General features: G+C 37.6%; 1 protein-coding gene across 1 annotated transcript; it reads left to right on the plus strand.

Moving 5' to 3' along the window:
- Positions 1-1,030: 1,030 nt before the first annotated feature.
- LOC135135621 (uncharacterized) lies at positions 1,031-4,578 on the plus strand. The gene is made up of 3 exons (XM_064064713.1): positions 1,031-1,065; positions 1,339-2,649; positions 2,763-4,578. The coding sequence occupies exons 1-3, from the start codon at positions 1,031-1,033 to the stop codon at positions 4,576-4,578; spliced, it is 3,162 nt and encodes a 1,053-aa protein (XP_063920783.1).
- The last annotated feature ends 11,623 nt before the right edge of the window (positions 4,579-16,201 follow it).

Below are 16,201 nucleotides of genomic sequence, written 5' to 3' on the forward strand. Positions count from 1 at the left end.
AAAACGCGGTGTATTTAGCGAACCGAGTATATTCAAGGAAGGCTATTTAAATTTTAACTTGCCGCTTAAACAACATGCAAACAAGACACTTTTGACATTTTTCAACATTTCTTTGAATATTTTTTGATCACTTGTATTAAGTATATTCTTATATATTCATAATAAGAGTTCTAATTTGTGTAAGTTTTAATAGCATCAAATTTACTTAGTCCGAAATCAGTTAAAGTTGCATCATATTTTTGCATCTATGTGTATCTATTTTATCGAACAAATTCATAGCACTTGTGCACAATTACAAAAACTGTTCTACTTAACTCTTCTGAAAATATGCTATTTGAAAAAGGAAGTTGATGTCATTTCTGAAAAGCAGAAGCATTGTGTCATTGAAATTACACTGACAATATTTCATGGTGTTAATTTTTGATTGCAAATTTCAGATCTCTGTTGTAATCGACTCCGTCGGCCGACCCTCTATTTTACGTTTTCTCGATCTTTTATGACCCCTATGTCTGTTTGCCGTATGTCCGGATTTTTATTAGACAGATAATCTCCGAAACTACTGGACCGATTGTTGTAAAATTGTGTACGTATGTTAACAATATCATGTAGATGGTAAAACGCTAACCAACATTTTTCTACTTATCAAGAGCGTGATGTCAACCCCTCAAATTTTTTTAAAGTAAGTAGGGTTTAAGTTTTATAAAATAACAAACTGCTGAACTTGTTCTTTATGAATCCGCCCTCAGATTTTTCCCAAGGCATCCAAATGTTCGCAAAAAAATCGCACTATACTTATTATGCTCGTATAAGCGCAGAGTGTACGTAGACTTGTACGTTGTCTGTCCGGTCTGTTGCATTATAAGAGAAGTATGCAACCAATAATTCAGCTCGAAAGATAGTTTTACTAGATTTTCAAAACTAACCAATGGTAGGGTTTTTATAATCACCTTGAGAAAAAAAAAAATAAATGAGAAATTACTCAAGAAAGTCAGCACTGAACTTTTTTTGCGGACGTGTTACAGTACGGCCAATGCGCTCAGTTTACGTGTCTAAAGTATGGCTACGGTACGACCTTGGACACATCTTCTTTTCCGCAATTGTCAAAATGACATTGGCAATGTCAAAGCAATCATGGATTAAGCATTTCATTTTAAATATAGTTAGTATCAAATGGTACAAAGTATTAGTATTTTGGGTTGCGTAGAAATAATTTTCAGAATTTATTTTCTCGTGACTAACCCTGTATCTACATATCATTAAAAGTAACGTTAATATTACAAAAAACAAGGATTATATTTCGTGTCCAGTCCTCAATATCACTTAATGAAAACAACGTAGTCCGCCTCTGGTAGGCCCACTGCGCACCTTATTTAAAGAAGAAAGCCCTTCTCCGTCTCAGCCGCCGCCGCGTTGCATTTCATTCGTCTTTTGGTGCGCACACGGCACGGCTGATTTCCAGCGTGGTAAGATACTTAATCCATTTGCTAGATCTCTGCAGGCAATGGGCAAATCCAGGAAACGTCGACACGACTCCCCGAATTACATCTCCCGGCAGGCGTTATTGGAACGGCTGGAACAACTTGAACGGACAATTACGGGCGCCCAGCGCGGGAGCTCGCGCTCTTATTCGCGCTCGCCCCAGTCCTCCCGTACTCCATCCCGTCACCGAGACTGTCTTTCTCCGAGCAGAAAGAAGTCTCGTAGGGAAAGACGCAGTACCGAACGGCGTTTTCCAAGCCGACGTGAAGGTCGCAGCCCGAGCGCTGTGACTTCACACCACAGCCGGGATCGTGTTTCGCACGACACGGCGGCGGCTACGGCTGCTGAGTCACCCACCAGCGGCGGCGTTATCTCCGAGACCGACGAGAACGAAATTGCACCCAACCAGCCGAACTTATCGCCTCCACTAGTTATACACAATGACGTCGTTCTTTCAGACGACACCTTGAAAATTTTGGACGACGACCCCTCTGACAAAAAAGGGGCTCGTTTTAGTTTACATCCCGCTTTGTCTAGTCGCTGGGCCCACATTACAACACATGGTCTCCCCAACGACGAGCTGTGCCTCATACAGCAGCGCCAGGCACTCCCTCATGAGGCCGAATTTTTGCAGCCTCCACAGGCAAACCCCGAGGTTAAATCCATAATGCCACCCACATATTGCACCCGGGATGCTTCCCACGCCAGTTACCAGTCGCAACTGGGCGTAGGGCTAGCAGCTCTCGGTCAGGCAATGAATAGTCTGCTGGAGCACCAAAGCGCCAATCAAGAAGTACTGGCCCATCTTGCAGATGCGGGACGTATGTTGTGCAATTTGTTTCACCAGGTTTCCACAACCAGACGCACTCTGCTCTACCCGCTGCTGAACAAACAGAGCAAGAGTTTGGCGGAACAAACCCAGCCCGGTTCGCTTCTCTTCGGGCCCGATTTTGGGGACCAAATAAAGTCTGTGAAGTCTTTGGAAAGAGCTGCCAAAGACATCCGGCCTTCTTACCAAGGCCATAATAAACCAACCCCAAAAAGAAGAGGGGGGGGAGTAGGTAAACAGCCAAGCCGCAATTTAAACCGAGCTCGCCCGTCCACCTACGCGAGGGGGGAGGAGCAATTCAAAGGGCAGACCTCGCGGAAGAGCGACCCCACAAAATACCAGTACCGGAGGAGACGTTAGAGGTAAGGTTTGCAGGTAGATTGTCTCATTTTTACACCTCATGGGAAAAAATAACCACGAATACCACAATATTGTCTTGGATACGAGGTTACAGAATCCCCTTTAGAGCGAAACCCAGTCAGGCGGTTCAACCGACTGTCCCCAAGTGGTCGAACGCAGAATTCAGACAATTGAAGGCGGCGGTAGCAGACCTGCTGCGCTCAGGGGCAATCGTTAAATGCACACCTCGTCCAGACCAATTTATTTCGCCCTTTTTTCTCGCCAGTAAACCAAATGGTAAAAAGCGGTTTATACTAAACTTAAAACGCCTGAACAGTTACCTTGCACCTGACCATTTTCAAATGGAAGATTACAGAACTGTTATTCGTTTAATAAGGTCCGGAACTTACATGACGTGTATAGATCTAAAGGACGCTTATTTCCTAATCTCCATCACCAGTCGCCATCGACGGTTCTTGCGATTTCTTTTTAATGACCAGCTGTACGAATTTACTTGTATGCCGTTCGGCTTATCGGTGGCCCCCCTTTGCTTTACAAAAATCATGAAACCAGTAGTCTCAGCGTTACGCTCTTCGGGCGTCCTCTGTGTCAATTACTTGGACGATTTCATGATTTTAAGCGATTCTTTCACAGAATGTACCAGGCAAACCACTCGTACAGCTAACCTACTGAACTCGTTAGGGTTTATAATCAACCGGGAGAAAAGCAACCTACACCCCAACACATACTGTCGTTATTTAGGGTTTTGCTTCAATAGCCTAAGTCTAAAACTCGAATTGCCGGTGGATAAAAAACACAACATCAGAAAATGGGCACTATATTTCCAAGATAAACCAGGTTGCAAAATTCGATTATTTGCTAAATTCATCGGTATCTTAGTAGCGGCTTGTCCAGCTGTCGAGTATGGTTGGCTGTATACCAAATCCTTCGAACGCCACAAATTCCTCGCTCTATTGGCAAACAACGGTAATTATGAGGCGATGATGGTCTTACCGCAAAGTTTAAACGAGGATCTACTATGGTGGGAGAGAAACATTTCCTCTGCCTCAAACAGCCTGGAACAGGGACCCTTTGCTGTGGAAATTTTTACCGATGCGTCCTTGACTGGCTGGGGCGCCTATTGCAACAAAGAAAAAACGCATGGCTACTGGTCGGCTGCGGATCGCTCCCACCACATTAATTATTTGGAACTGCAGGCGATATTTTATGGCTTAAAATCGTTTGCTAAAACTCGCTCCAAATGTAGAATCTTAATTAGGTGCGATAACACAACCGCAATTTCCTACATTAACAGAATGGGGAGCATTCAACATCCACAACTGAATGCCCTAACTAGAGACATATGGCAGTGGTGCGAATCACGGCAATTACACTTATTTGCTTCTTATATCAGCTCGCAGAATAACTTCGAAGCAGATCGAGAGTCTCGTCAGCTACCACTCGACACAGAGTGGACTCTTTCAGACTCTGCTTTTAGTCGCATCGTATCCACATTTGGCTCCCCGACGATTGATTTATTCGCATCCAAATTAAATCATAAATGCAGGCGATACGTCTCTTGGCTGAGGGATCCAGACTCGGTAGCAGTGGATGCCTTTACACTTAGTTGGAGCGACCTCTATTTTTACGCCTTTCCTCCGTTTAACCTAATTCTGCGAACACTCAACAAAATCGTCCACGACAATGCTGTTGGTATTCTGGTGGTTCCATGGTGGCCAACTCAACCATGGTTCCCACTTTTTGTACAATTGTTGGTGCAAGACACCATAACTTTCGAACCTGACCCAAACTTATTGCTATCTCCATTTAGGGAGCACCATCCACTAGCCAAGACCCTTACCCTGGCTGCCGGACTATTATCGGGGAAGCGTACCGCAGGAAAAACCTCCCTTCCAAAGCCATCTCTATAATGATGGCGTCGCTGTCCGAGAACACCCTCAAACAATACAACACAACATTTCGTCTTTGGTGGCGTTTCTGCTTCCAGACAGGTATTTCGGTATACGAAGCTACTACGGAGGAACTCATTCGGTTTCTCCACAACATATTCGAAACGGCCAACCTAAAATACGGCTCCTTTAATTCGCATCGCTCGGCGCTTTCACTGATTTTAGAGCCTTCTGTTACGGACAACCCAATCTTGAACCGTTTCATGAAAGGCTTATCAAAGCTACGACCAGCAGCACCCCGATATAACGCTACCTGGGACCCGAACTCTCTTCTCCAATATGCGGAGCGCTTGCCTAACCCCCTTACACTACAGGAGCTTTCCCGGAAGCTGATAACCCTCTTGTGCCTGATTACGGGCCACAGATTGCAGACAATCGCAAAAATCAAGCTCTCCAACTTCATTTACGGAGAAGACGCAATCCAAATCTTGATAGCCGATCCCATCAAAACCTCGGGTAGAAACCAGTTACAACCCACACTCCATATACCATTTTTCAAAGAAAAGCGATTCCTATGCTGTGCATCCGCTCTAACGGAATACATTGACCGGACATCATACCTGCGTCATGGACAGGACACCTTATTCCTATCCTACAGGCGCCCACATCTGGTGGCTAGCAAACAAACGCTTAGCCGCTGGGTAAAAGAATTTTTACAGGCCGCAGGCATCGACACTTCCGTTTTCAAACCACATTCTACCCGCCATAGCTCAACATCCGCAGCACTGAGAAACGGCATCGCCGTCGATGTAATATGCAAAACTGCAGGCTGGTCGCAGAGAACTACAACATTCGCGAAGTTCTACAACAGGCCACTCGTTCCTCCTAACGAATTCGCAAGAGCAGTCTGCAACGTTTCGCACAGTAGACACGCTGATCTACCTTAGGCTTAAGGATTTTCTTTTAGTTATTATTATCATTCTTTAATAAACTTTCAGTATTATCCCTGCCTTTTACCGCAACTGCAACATTTCTCTAAACATCTACGTTGTTTTCATTAAGTGATATTGAGGACTGGACACGAAATATAATTAACGATCAAACGAACTTACCTAGTGAAGTTCGATCGTAATTATATGAGTTGTCCAGTCCGAAGATATCACTTCCCTCCCGAACCATCGTCGGCCCTTCCCACAGTTGCAGTTGCTGCCCCGCGAAGGCTCCTTTAAACAAATGAAATGCAACGCGGCGGCGGCTGAGACGGAGAAGGGCTTTCTTCTTTAAATAAGGTGCGCAGTGGGCCTACCAGAGGCGGACTACGTTGTTTTCATTAAGTGATATCTTCGGACTGGACAACTCATATAATTACGATCGAACTTCACTAGGTAAGTTCGTTTGATCGTTAATTATATTTAACTTTTAGCACCTACCGATCACTCTATTGATAGCTGACAAAAACAAATTAACCAGTAAGACGGTGCATATAATTAGATCCAAATTTACCCGAAAAACATGTTCTCCGCTCAATTTATTCGCATCACAAAATTTGTAAACACAACAAAGTAAAAGTTACGATTAACGTTCGATAGAAACTACTTCTTGTAGTATACGGCAATAGAGGGAGACTGGAAGGAGTCACGTCCGACCGTAAATGAATTACATACACACTACAGATTGTAGAAAACCCAATGTTGGGGAGGGCGTAAAAGCTAAAATGCCCCACAGGTATTGCAAAATAAATTAAGCGACCTTTGGGAAAAAGCGAACTAGGGGCGAGTCTTATAGTCACACAGTAAAGATATTACTACAGGATAAAATGAAATGTGAGTATCCAAGTTACAGGTATATTCTGAAAGGAGATAACAACACACGCTGGTTAATTGGATTTGCTTCGCACAAATTATGCATAGCATGCATTGTATTTAAAGCTGAACATTGAGCACGATTTGGAAAAAAATTGTTATATTTGTACTTTTCATTAGATAATTATTATAATTAAAAACATAGCATTTTTAGTGTCCAAGCGATAGTTATCTGGAGGAAGCAGATATTTTAAAACAGTCACGTTCACAATATTTGATTTTAGCAACGAGAAAATTAACTTTAGAAGTAAGCATTTGTGTAAATTGTACTGTGGGTGGAATTGAATTGTAAATATGAATTTACAGCTTCACTACTGCTCTGTATACGAATTTTTATTTTGCTTTTTTATATTATGTATATTTCGTTATGTGCCTTTGTGTTACGAAACAAAAAACACGCAAAATAAATACAAAATGTAATCAAGTTTTGCAGGTATCGAGGAAAACACTTTTCTGGCGCAAAATAATAATGACTTTAAAAACGCTGCGCCGGAAAATGCAAAAATTGCATTTTCGCGTAAATTTAATTGTGCCGTTTTTGTTCACAATTTATTATTTTTCCACACCAAGTGTGTAATTAAATGTTAATGACATTTTAATCATAAATGTGTCAAACGCAAAAGTAATTAAAGGTTGTCGGGACAATTTCCCTTGCTTTAATGTTAAGACAGGTTGTGCGAAGAGTCCATGAAATGCATTTTACTTTCGTTTTATTACTTATTAATTAAGATATTGATAGGTTAGTTACATTGAAACAAAGAACACTTTCTTCATCGCTACTTACTTTACTTGTAGTGTTACCAATGGGTTTTTTGATTAGAATAATAACTATAACGTTATCAGTGTTGCATTGTAAACGTCATATGTAATATGAAGAGAGCAAGAGAATTAGCCTTACCAACAATTATGAAGTTATTTCAAAACTGTATCGATTTTATAGGACCAGGAAAGCGAAAGTTGTTCTAGAAGTTCTGGGTAAACGTGATGCAACACCGGATACATACATAATGTAACATACTTGACATTAGATGAAAAACAAATAAGTAAAATTGACGGTAAATCCCACTAGGATAAATAGAGTTTTAAAGCTTCCCTCGTAAACCGTGGTTGTAAAAATTTTCGAAATAACATTTTTAACGGCTCCCCCTAGTGATCACTCCGCAATAAGAAACAGATACAGATATACAGCCAGTCAATAAAAGCAAGTGCTGACAAGATAAGAGAATTGTGTGATCGTTACGAAGGTGAAAGCTTTTACGATATCTTTGAGGAAGTTCTCCAACAATACCAATAACCTTAATTATGTAGGTGAGTGTTCGAAGAACACATCTAAAAGCCACTTTCGAAGCCTTATATCTTTCAGACGCGTATTACTGAAGCGCAATCAACAACAGGTCCAGATGCTGTACCGTAAAAAACGGCTTGATGATACGGATACATATCGCCGTGGCAATCTGCCAGTGTTTTAAACACACGTTTCGGGCTATTTTGCGGATTTTAGATGTATCAAATATCGGGAAGCCACGTAACAGCTGCAGCACCAGCACTAGCTAGCGATAACACAAAAAATTCCAATTTCTTAGTGACTCATTTTATTTACTCATCCCATCAAATATTTTATGGATAAACCTCAGAGCACAATAAAGACGACTGGAGAGAGAAACGTAATCTAAAGGACACTTTTCTGGAGTCGTTTCATAACGCCAACAACTGAAGCCGACGATTAAAAAACACGGGGCTATTCAGCCAAAATTACGAGCTTGATAGCGACTAAGTGCAACTCAAGATGAAGAGACATATCACATAAAGGACCGGGAAATAATTTTAATTAAAACCTTAGACAGCATGACTGATCCAGCCTGTCTACAGAAATCAACATCAAATCACGACTTTTTTGTCAAATCCTTCTAAATAACATTTATATATAAATTTGTTTTCTAGCGGATAATCTGTAAACCTAGCTACAAAGTAATAATTATAATAATAATTGAAACTTAATTTAGCAAAATTGTAGTTGTAATAATTTTAAAATAATTTAGGGCTTCCTTGATAACATTCGAAATAATTTTAACTGAATCATCTGTTTTTTTTTCCTAATTGATACGATGTTTTTTAAGAGGACGGTGGGCGGAAGTAAATGATGTAGAAATGGACTGGAACACCTTATAGAACTGCATTATTGAAGTACCAGAGGCAAATATAGGAGTGAAAGAGAAGACTAAAAAGGAATACCAAAAAATAAAAAAGAAAGGAAACAATTCTTCAAAAAAAGTAAGAGACAGTGGTTGGATCATAAGGTAGTTGAAGTAGAAAGTGAGAATAGGAACAGTAACGCAAAAGTATTTTACAAAAAGTTTAGTGAAAGAACAAAAATTTACAACCGTAAAGCAAGGCATGTAAAGAACAAAGAAGGAAAAAATTACAGAAAATGATCAATATAAATAGGCACGTGTCAAATACAGATATCTTTTAAGTGACGCAAAATCGATAGGGGAATTTCAGGAGAATGAAGAAGACATGATTGAAGAAAATCCCACAGAAGAACTAACGGAAATAGAAGTCAAAGCCATGCTCAACAAAAGTCGTAATGGGAAAGCTCCCAGAAGGTATAGTGTAAATGCAGAACTTATAAAATAATATATCAGAAAAATAGTACAGGAAAAATTATATAATTAATAATTGCATAAAAGGAAAGTCAACAGTAGACGCCAAATGAATATATAGTTAAACAAATTTTATAGATTTTAAATATGGCTTTGACTCAATCAAGTGAAAAAAATATTGGAAGCGTTAAAAACTGAGGGTAAACAAAAATGAACAAACAAGTGCACATGGAAACGAAAAAAAGAATAATGGTGGTAATTAAAACGCAAAAAGGAGAAAAGAGGAAACTGAGATCAACCAAGGGGTTAGACAGGAAGATGTGCTATGAACTATGATGTTCAACCTAATGTCAGAAGACGTGCTGAGGAACATAAATAAAGGAACATGAATATTAAGAGGAGGACAGTGAACAGCCTATGCGGATGATATAATAATAGCGAAGACTAGAAGGATAATGCAGATATTAAAAGGAATTGTATGAGAAGAAAAGGAACCAGGACTAGAACTCAATGAAGATTAAACGAAAAATAATGAGAATTCTGAAGAAGATTAACTAGAATCAAAAATATGATTTAAATTGGAGGTTACGGTTTTGAGGAAGCGGGCAAATATAAATATCTAGGTGTAATGCTAGCAAGTAATGGGAAAAGCGAAACCGAAATCAAAGAAAAAATAGTGGCCGTAAATAGAGCAATACACCGCAATAAAAAATAATTGAAGAGCAAGAGAGTTGGGAAACAGTTAGTATGACTCAGGAGCAAGAAGAACAACTAAGGATCGTTGAAAGGAAGATATTAAGAATGATATTAGGACCAATTAAAGAGGGAGAAGATGAATTTAGGAAGAACAAACCAAGAACTGTCCTAATAAATGAAAGAAGATATACTAAGAAAATTAAAGCAGCAGAGAGTGAGACGGTTAGAGCATGTACGGAGAGTAGGACCGAACACCCCAAATGGCGCGTAATAAGCGGAAGTAAAAAGCGACCTTAGTGGGTAGTAGGACAGGAATCAGAGAATGACAAAAAAAATAGAAATAGATCTAGAGAGCTTCAAGAAGTGGTGAACCCCTTGGGGGTGTGAAGCCACTATGCACAATGTGATTTCGAAATATATACAACAATTTTAACCACGGCATCACGTGCCGTAGTAGTGTGGAAATATAGAAAAAACAAATTAAAAATCGAAGGGGGCAAAACCTCCATGAACCACCCTGGGTACGAAGTCACTCATCCACCTTTAAACAGTAGGTGGAAAAACGTTCGAATAAAAAATATGTTTCAATTAAAAGTAAAACCGACTTTTAGCAGCTTATCATTCGTTCATTCATGCATTCATTCATCGTTAAAGGTCAGTGCGAAAGATTATTCGTTGTAGAAACAAATAGTGGTCCTGAGCAGGATCTATTTTTGGTAATGCTTCATGGTGATTGACTTTTTGTTCTGACGGATGTTTGGTACTTGTCACAACGATTTTACATTGTTTATTAAAACAAAAATAAAGAGAAATTTAGAATGCTACTACCTTTTGACAAGAAATGTTGAAAACGTTGTCTTTGACCATCAATACAGGCCTCAGAAAGTCGCAATACATTTGTTGACAGGAAAAAACTACCGGGAGTTCCACGAACTGTAGCGGCTTCCACTTCCACTTGTTGTTGAAGCTCTTCGATCATTGAAATCGTACTTTTTGACGAGCATGTGGATTTTCATAGGACCAGATGTGAGTGTTGTGGCTGTTGAAAACAGCATTGTGACTGAATCCTGCTTCATCTGTAAACAGAACAATTACTTCAAAAATCAGACACAAGTGATCCTCGGGATTCTTTCAAACTACTTTAAGAACAAAACACAAATGTTCCTCGAGATTTTTGATGAAATGAAGCCCAAAGTTGTAATCTACAAGAACCATTTGAGATTTACAAGAAAATGTCTTTCGAGTAATTTCCGATTCATGCTCGAAAAACGCTGAAAAAATTTATACGGTAGAGGAGAGTATTGAAAATACGAGACTTTTGAAAAGTTGCTTAAACATACTCAAAAAAATATTGGGATATTATAAATGTCGACAGATTATTTGAAAAACAGAAAGTACTAATGTCCCGTTAGTTTTCGAAGTGTTCGAAGGACAAACAACTGTTTTATTAATTATTTTTTCCGTAGTTTCGGAGGTTATCTTAATTATCGGAGCAGGTACTAGCCCCGCCTACCCGCCTTTTTTTCTAAGGGAATGTGTCATTTAACAAAATCAATTTTATCTTAGTAAATAGCTGATAGTCCTAAACTTGTTCTTCAGCTTGTAGTATTCGTTCTGTCCTATGACGGCACGATCGTGAATTGGACAATCATGATCTCGGAGATGCTGTACCAGGCACGGATACAGGATTTCGTTTAGGGGGGAAGGGGGGGCAATTTTTGTGGAATTTTACCTGGTCCCAGAAAATTCGTTCTAAACAAAAAAAATAGTCAACGTTACTTCGATAGAACTTCCCTCGCTCCTTAAGCACAATCCAGCATTTTCGAAAAATTATAAACCCTTATAAGTTAAAATAAAGATACTTATATACATAACGTTAAAATAAATGTAACGAAGCGTGCTGGGTCTACGTTTCAAATGAGTTTTCCCTTAACAAAATTTTGTGATGATGTCATCAACGTTTTTGCAAAGACACGTATACCACCTTGGATAGGTGCACTGTAATACTAATGAGAACAGTATTGTATTCCCAAATTTTCGGGAAAATGGAGTGAGCCGTTCCCGATTTAATCCATAAAATAAATTGACTCTTTAATTATTTTTTCTGAGTCACCCTGTATCAGAAATTTAAAAAATTTTAATGCAATGATAAATCACAAGTATAAACTCATCAGATTTTGTATATTTTAGATAGGATTTACTCGGCAACATTTTGAGATGACGTCATCAATTTTTTGGGAGGGGATAAACGAATAAATTTTGCTTAACGATTTACTATGATTATGATAACCTTACAATATTTACAAGATCTCAGAGCATTCGGTTTTACAGTTTCAAAGTTATATTACAAAATATTCTGGGGAGAAAATTCCAAACGGATTCACACACAAGTGGAAGAGTATCTTATTTTATAAAACTTCAAAAAAGTTCTAATATAAATTTTGGAGATGACGTCATTCTATTGGTGGTGGGGATGATTAGCCAAATTTTAGTTAGCATTTAACCAACTACATCATATTTTTAATAATATACTTACATACCAAATTTGACAACAATCGGTCCAGTTGTTTCAGAGATTACTTGCCCAATAAAAATGTATACAGACACCAGACAGACAGACAGCCAGACAGACAGACAGACAAACAGACGGACGGAGACGGGAGACCCTTTTTTCGTAATCTAGAGGTCATGTCGAGAAAATATGAAAGTAGCAATAGTAACAATTCGACCGATGTACTTCAATAACTATACTTCGTTAGCTTACGCTCGGGAAGTAAAAATTATAAAATTTTAACGAGTGTACCCTTTTTTCACATAACCTAGGTATAGTGACATTTGGTTGTTTTCGTTACACGTATAGTATATTTACCCTAATTGCACCCATTGCCCCCCCCCCCTGGATCCGCGCAGACCATAAAGCATTGCCATATCGACACACTTTGAATTGGAAAAATTTACCATAAACCAACTCCCGACCGTTCGATGCAAGCAACTGATACATGACTGGTCCTTTTCGTGTTTTTGTACGTTATTTATCAGTCACTTTTTGGTTCTCAATCCAAGTCGTTCTGTGCCATTTATTGAAAGAAGTAGGTCAAGAAACACTACCAGTGGCGTGTATAACAATTTATATTTAATTTCAAATATTTTTTTTCTAGACATTGCTACCACTTAGGAACGTGAATTTTACACAGTGGAATAATCTTATTGCGAGCTATTCCCCGTTTTTTTTATTATATAAACCAAGCAAGAAATATTCGTCTAACGTTGAGAGAAATAAGTATATCTAAATGGAGCTAATAACACAGAATAATCAAATCACATCAAGTTTAGACGAGACTAACTTTAGAAATTTTCTTTGCATGCCTTCAATAGTTACAACATAGATTGATACCTAAGCTAGTGATATTCTATGTTCGTCATGATCAGCAGTATCGTCAAAACAATTGGAAATATATTTCAAAAATCATAAAATTCGACAAAAATTGGTTTCTAACTAAATTCTATAATATTTTGGATCTAACAACAGAAGAGAATAATGTGAAAATAGCATGAGTATCAGTGAATTCTTTATATTTCTTTGTAGGCTTTAGACTCAGATCCTATTATATGATTAATAATACACTGCCCCGCAAAATTAGCGCAAGATTTTAAAATTTTATTTTGCACAAGTGGAAATCGTACGTATGAACTGGCCTGCACGTAGTCCGGAACTCAGTCCCATCGAGTATTTATGGGACATAGTGGAAAAAAGAATTAAAGCATTCTAGCACATTCTTACTACCCTCCCAGAGCTAACACTTAAATTGACGCAAGAGTGGCAAGAAATTCATCAAGAAGAAGTTAGAAATTTGATTAACAGTATGCGAGCTGTTATCAAATATCAATAGCAATAGGGTAAATGTGTACAAGAGTACGCACTTAGTGTAAAACTGTCAATAACTTTTTAATTTTTTTGGATAGACAAATTTTATGATATGGGTTCGTTATATACATGTTTAGAGATCAGATATATTTAATTGTACGTCTCAAGACCACTATATTTTAAGAGTAATTTCAATTTTTGTCAAGATGTGTAAATGCGCACTCTTAGACAGTTCATTGCACAAGAGTGCGCATTTGAACGCTTATGAGTGCGCATTACATTTTATAAAAAAAATATTTGTTTCTAAGGTGAAAATAAATGGGAATAAGTGACTACAGACTACACATAAAACGGGAGACCTATTTCTTCGTACTCTAGGGGCCTTGAAAAGTCGAGAAAACGTAAAAATAGAGAGTCGGTCGACGGACTCGATTACAACACGCTCGGGAAGTAAAAATAAAAAAAAAATCACCATAACCACCACCACACAACTTGAGATGCAGTACAAAGTAGTATAGTTAAATAATTCATTATCGTATGATATGTATCTCCAAGACTATTAGACTACGTATTGCAAGCAATGCGCACTCTTATACAATACCTCGCTGCGCACTCTTGTACATTTGTACATAACCTAATGTTTTCAAAGTTAAAAGCTTTTGATGGATAGAAAGTGTAAAAGTGCTAGTGTATAACGAGACCTTAAAAGTTACAACTAATGAAAATTATTACTGTAAAATAAAAAAACTGGTACGTACCTTACAAAAAACTAAAACTATGAGCGGTAAAAATTACATCCACACGACGTGTGAACACAAAATCGTCAGTACGACCAAACTATAAACTATATTCAGGTCACTTTTGCACCTTTATCTCAGGTTTAGCATTAAATTCGAATGGTATAACTTCATCTTACCCAGATGGCACTAATAAGCAGAAATCATGAGTGCGTACTCTTATACATATTCGCACTCTTGTACACATTTACCCTACACGTTATTAAGTCTTAACTGAGCGATGTTTAAAGCATTATCAAACCCAGTAAACACAGTTGTGATGTTAACGTGTCAGGTACGTACTCACAAAAGAACAATAAGTACATCGCATGATTATGTCTTAACGATATACCTGGAACGTAAGCTATATAACATCACAATGGAGTACTCATGCTATGTAACAAACACGTAATGTTGACTACATTTCCTAGATATCTCATTATTATGTCGCAGCGATATAGCTTGCATATAAGCATTTAAACATCACACTGTGGTACTCCTGTTATGTAACTAACACCTAATGTTAACTGCATTTACTAGATATCTCATTATTGTGTCGCTGCGATATAGTTGGCAGGTAAGCCTTGTAACATCACAATGGAGTACTACGGTTATGTAACCAATAAGTAATGTTAACTGTAGTTACTAGATATCTGATTAATATATATATATACATGCTTCGGAATGTTATTAGTTAATTATGCAAAGTGTTTTTCAGTTGATTTTACAAAATGGCATGTTAAATCGAAAATTAACGTTTCTGACAGGGCAACAGCAAAAAACATTTAAAAACATACATATCGAGCATTATGTAGCTCTATTTTATATTTATTATTTACGTTTGTGTTGCAAGTAAATAGTATATTCATAACAAAAGATGCTGAGTCTTAAAAAAAGAAATTTCTTCCCTGTCTTAAATCTTGCATAAGCGAGATGACGCCAATAGTGAGTTGCTCTTAATTTTTTTTTCATATTATATTTCCTGTAATTATATTTATTTATAATTTTATTTTTATAAGTGCATAACGACCTGCGCTTTATAAAACAGAACAAGAGACTTAATGCACATAGTTTATGATCAGAATTAAAAAATGTCCCATCTAACAGGTAATACGAATTAAGACTAGTAATGAGACATTATTTTTTAACCTCTGCCTATGCGTCACTGCCAAAAAGGAACAATTATACATATACAGAATTTTGAAATGACCTCGAAAAATAAAATGATATATTTCATTATTTTATTAATTCTAATGCAAAATATGTTGATCGGCAACAAAAGCAACAAAAAGAAAAAAATCGAAACTAAAAACCAATCTATTTCAAGGTCAGCGATATCGTTCTTAAATAAAAATGAATTAAATAATTTCTTCACTTTGATCGTAAGGAAAATAAATAATAATTTGAATACAAAACAATAATTGATCATCGAGTTTTGTGTATTGACTTTCGCACTCAGTTATAGGTATATCTGTTTAACATTAAATTTTCAAAAGTTTAGATTTTTCCAATGTAATCTTGGGCTCTAAAATAAACTGGTAATGTATAATGTATAATTATAATTGAGTATTTTTGTGGTTGATCTTTAAATTATTATTTATTCAAAAAATTCACTTAATTTCATATCCAATATGTAACTAACTGAAAACTGATAATAAAGCAGCAGATATGACGAAATAGTGTAGACTTTTTTTAATGTCGGTAATAGAGTGTATGTATAATAACTAGAGAGCGGAGAATATGCAGCAAAATTTTGGGAAATATGATCATATGACATGCATCAAATTTATGCAAATATGCAATGTTCGGGTTTCGGTTTTACTTACCAACCGCAACCCTTGT

The sequence above is a fragment of the Zophobas morio genome, unplaced genomic scaffold (assembly GCF_036711695.1).
Source record: "Zophobas morio isolate AGI-343-1 ecotype UQ-CSIRO unplaced genomic scaffold, CSIRO_AGI_Zmor_V1 ptg000024l, whole genome shotgun sequence".
Classification (NCBI taxonomy): domain Eukaryota; kingdom Metazoa; phylum Arthropoda; class Insecta; order Coleoptera; family Tenebrionidae; genus Zophobas; species Zophobas morio.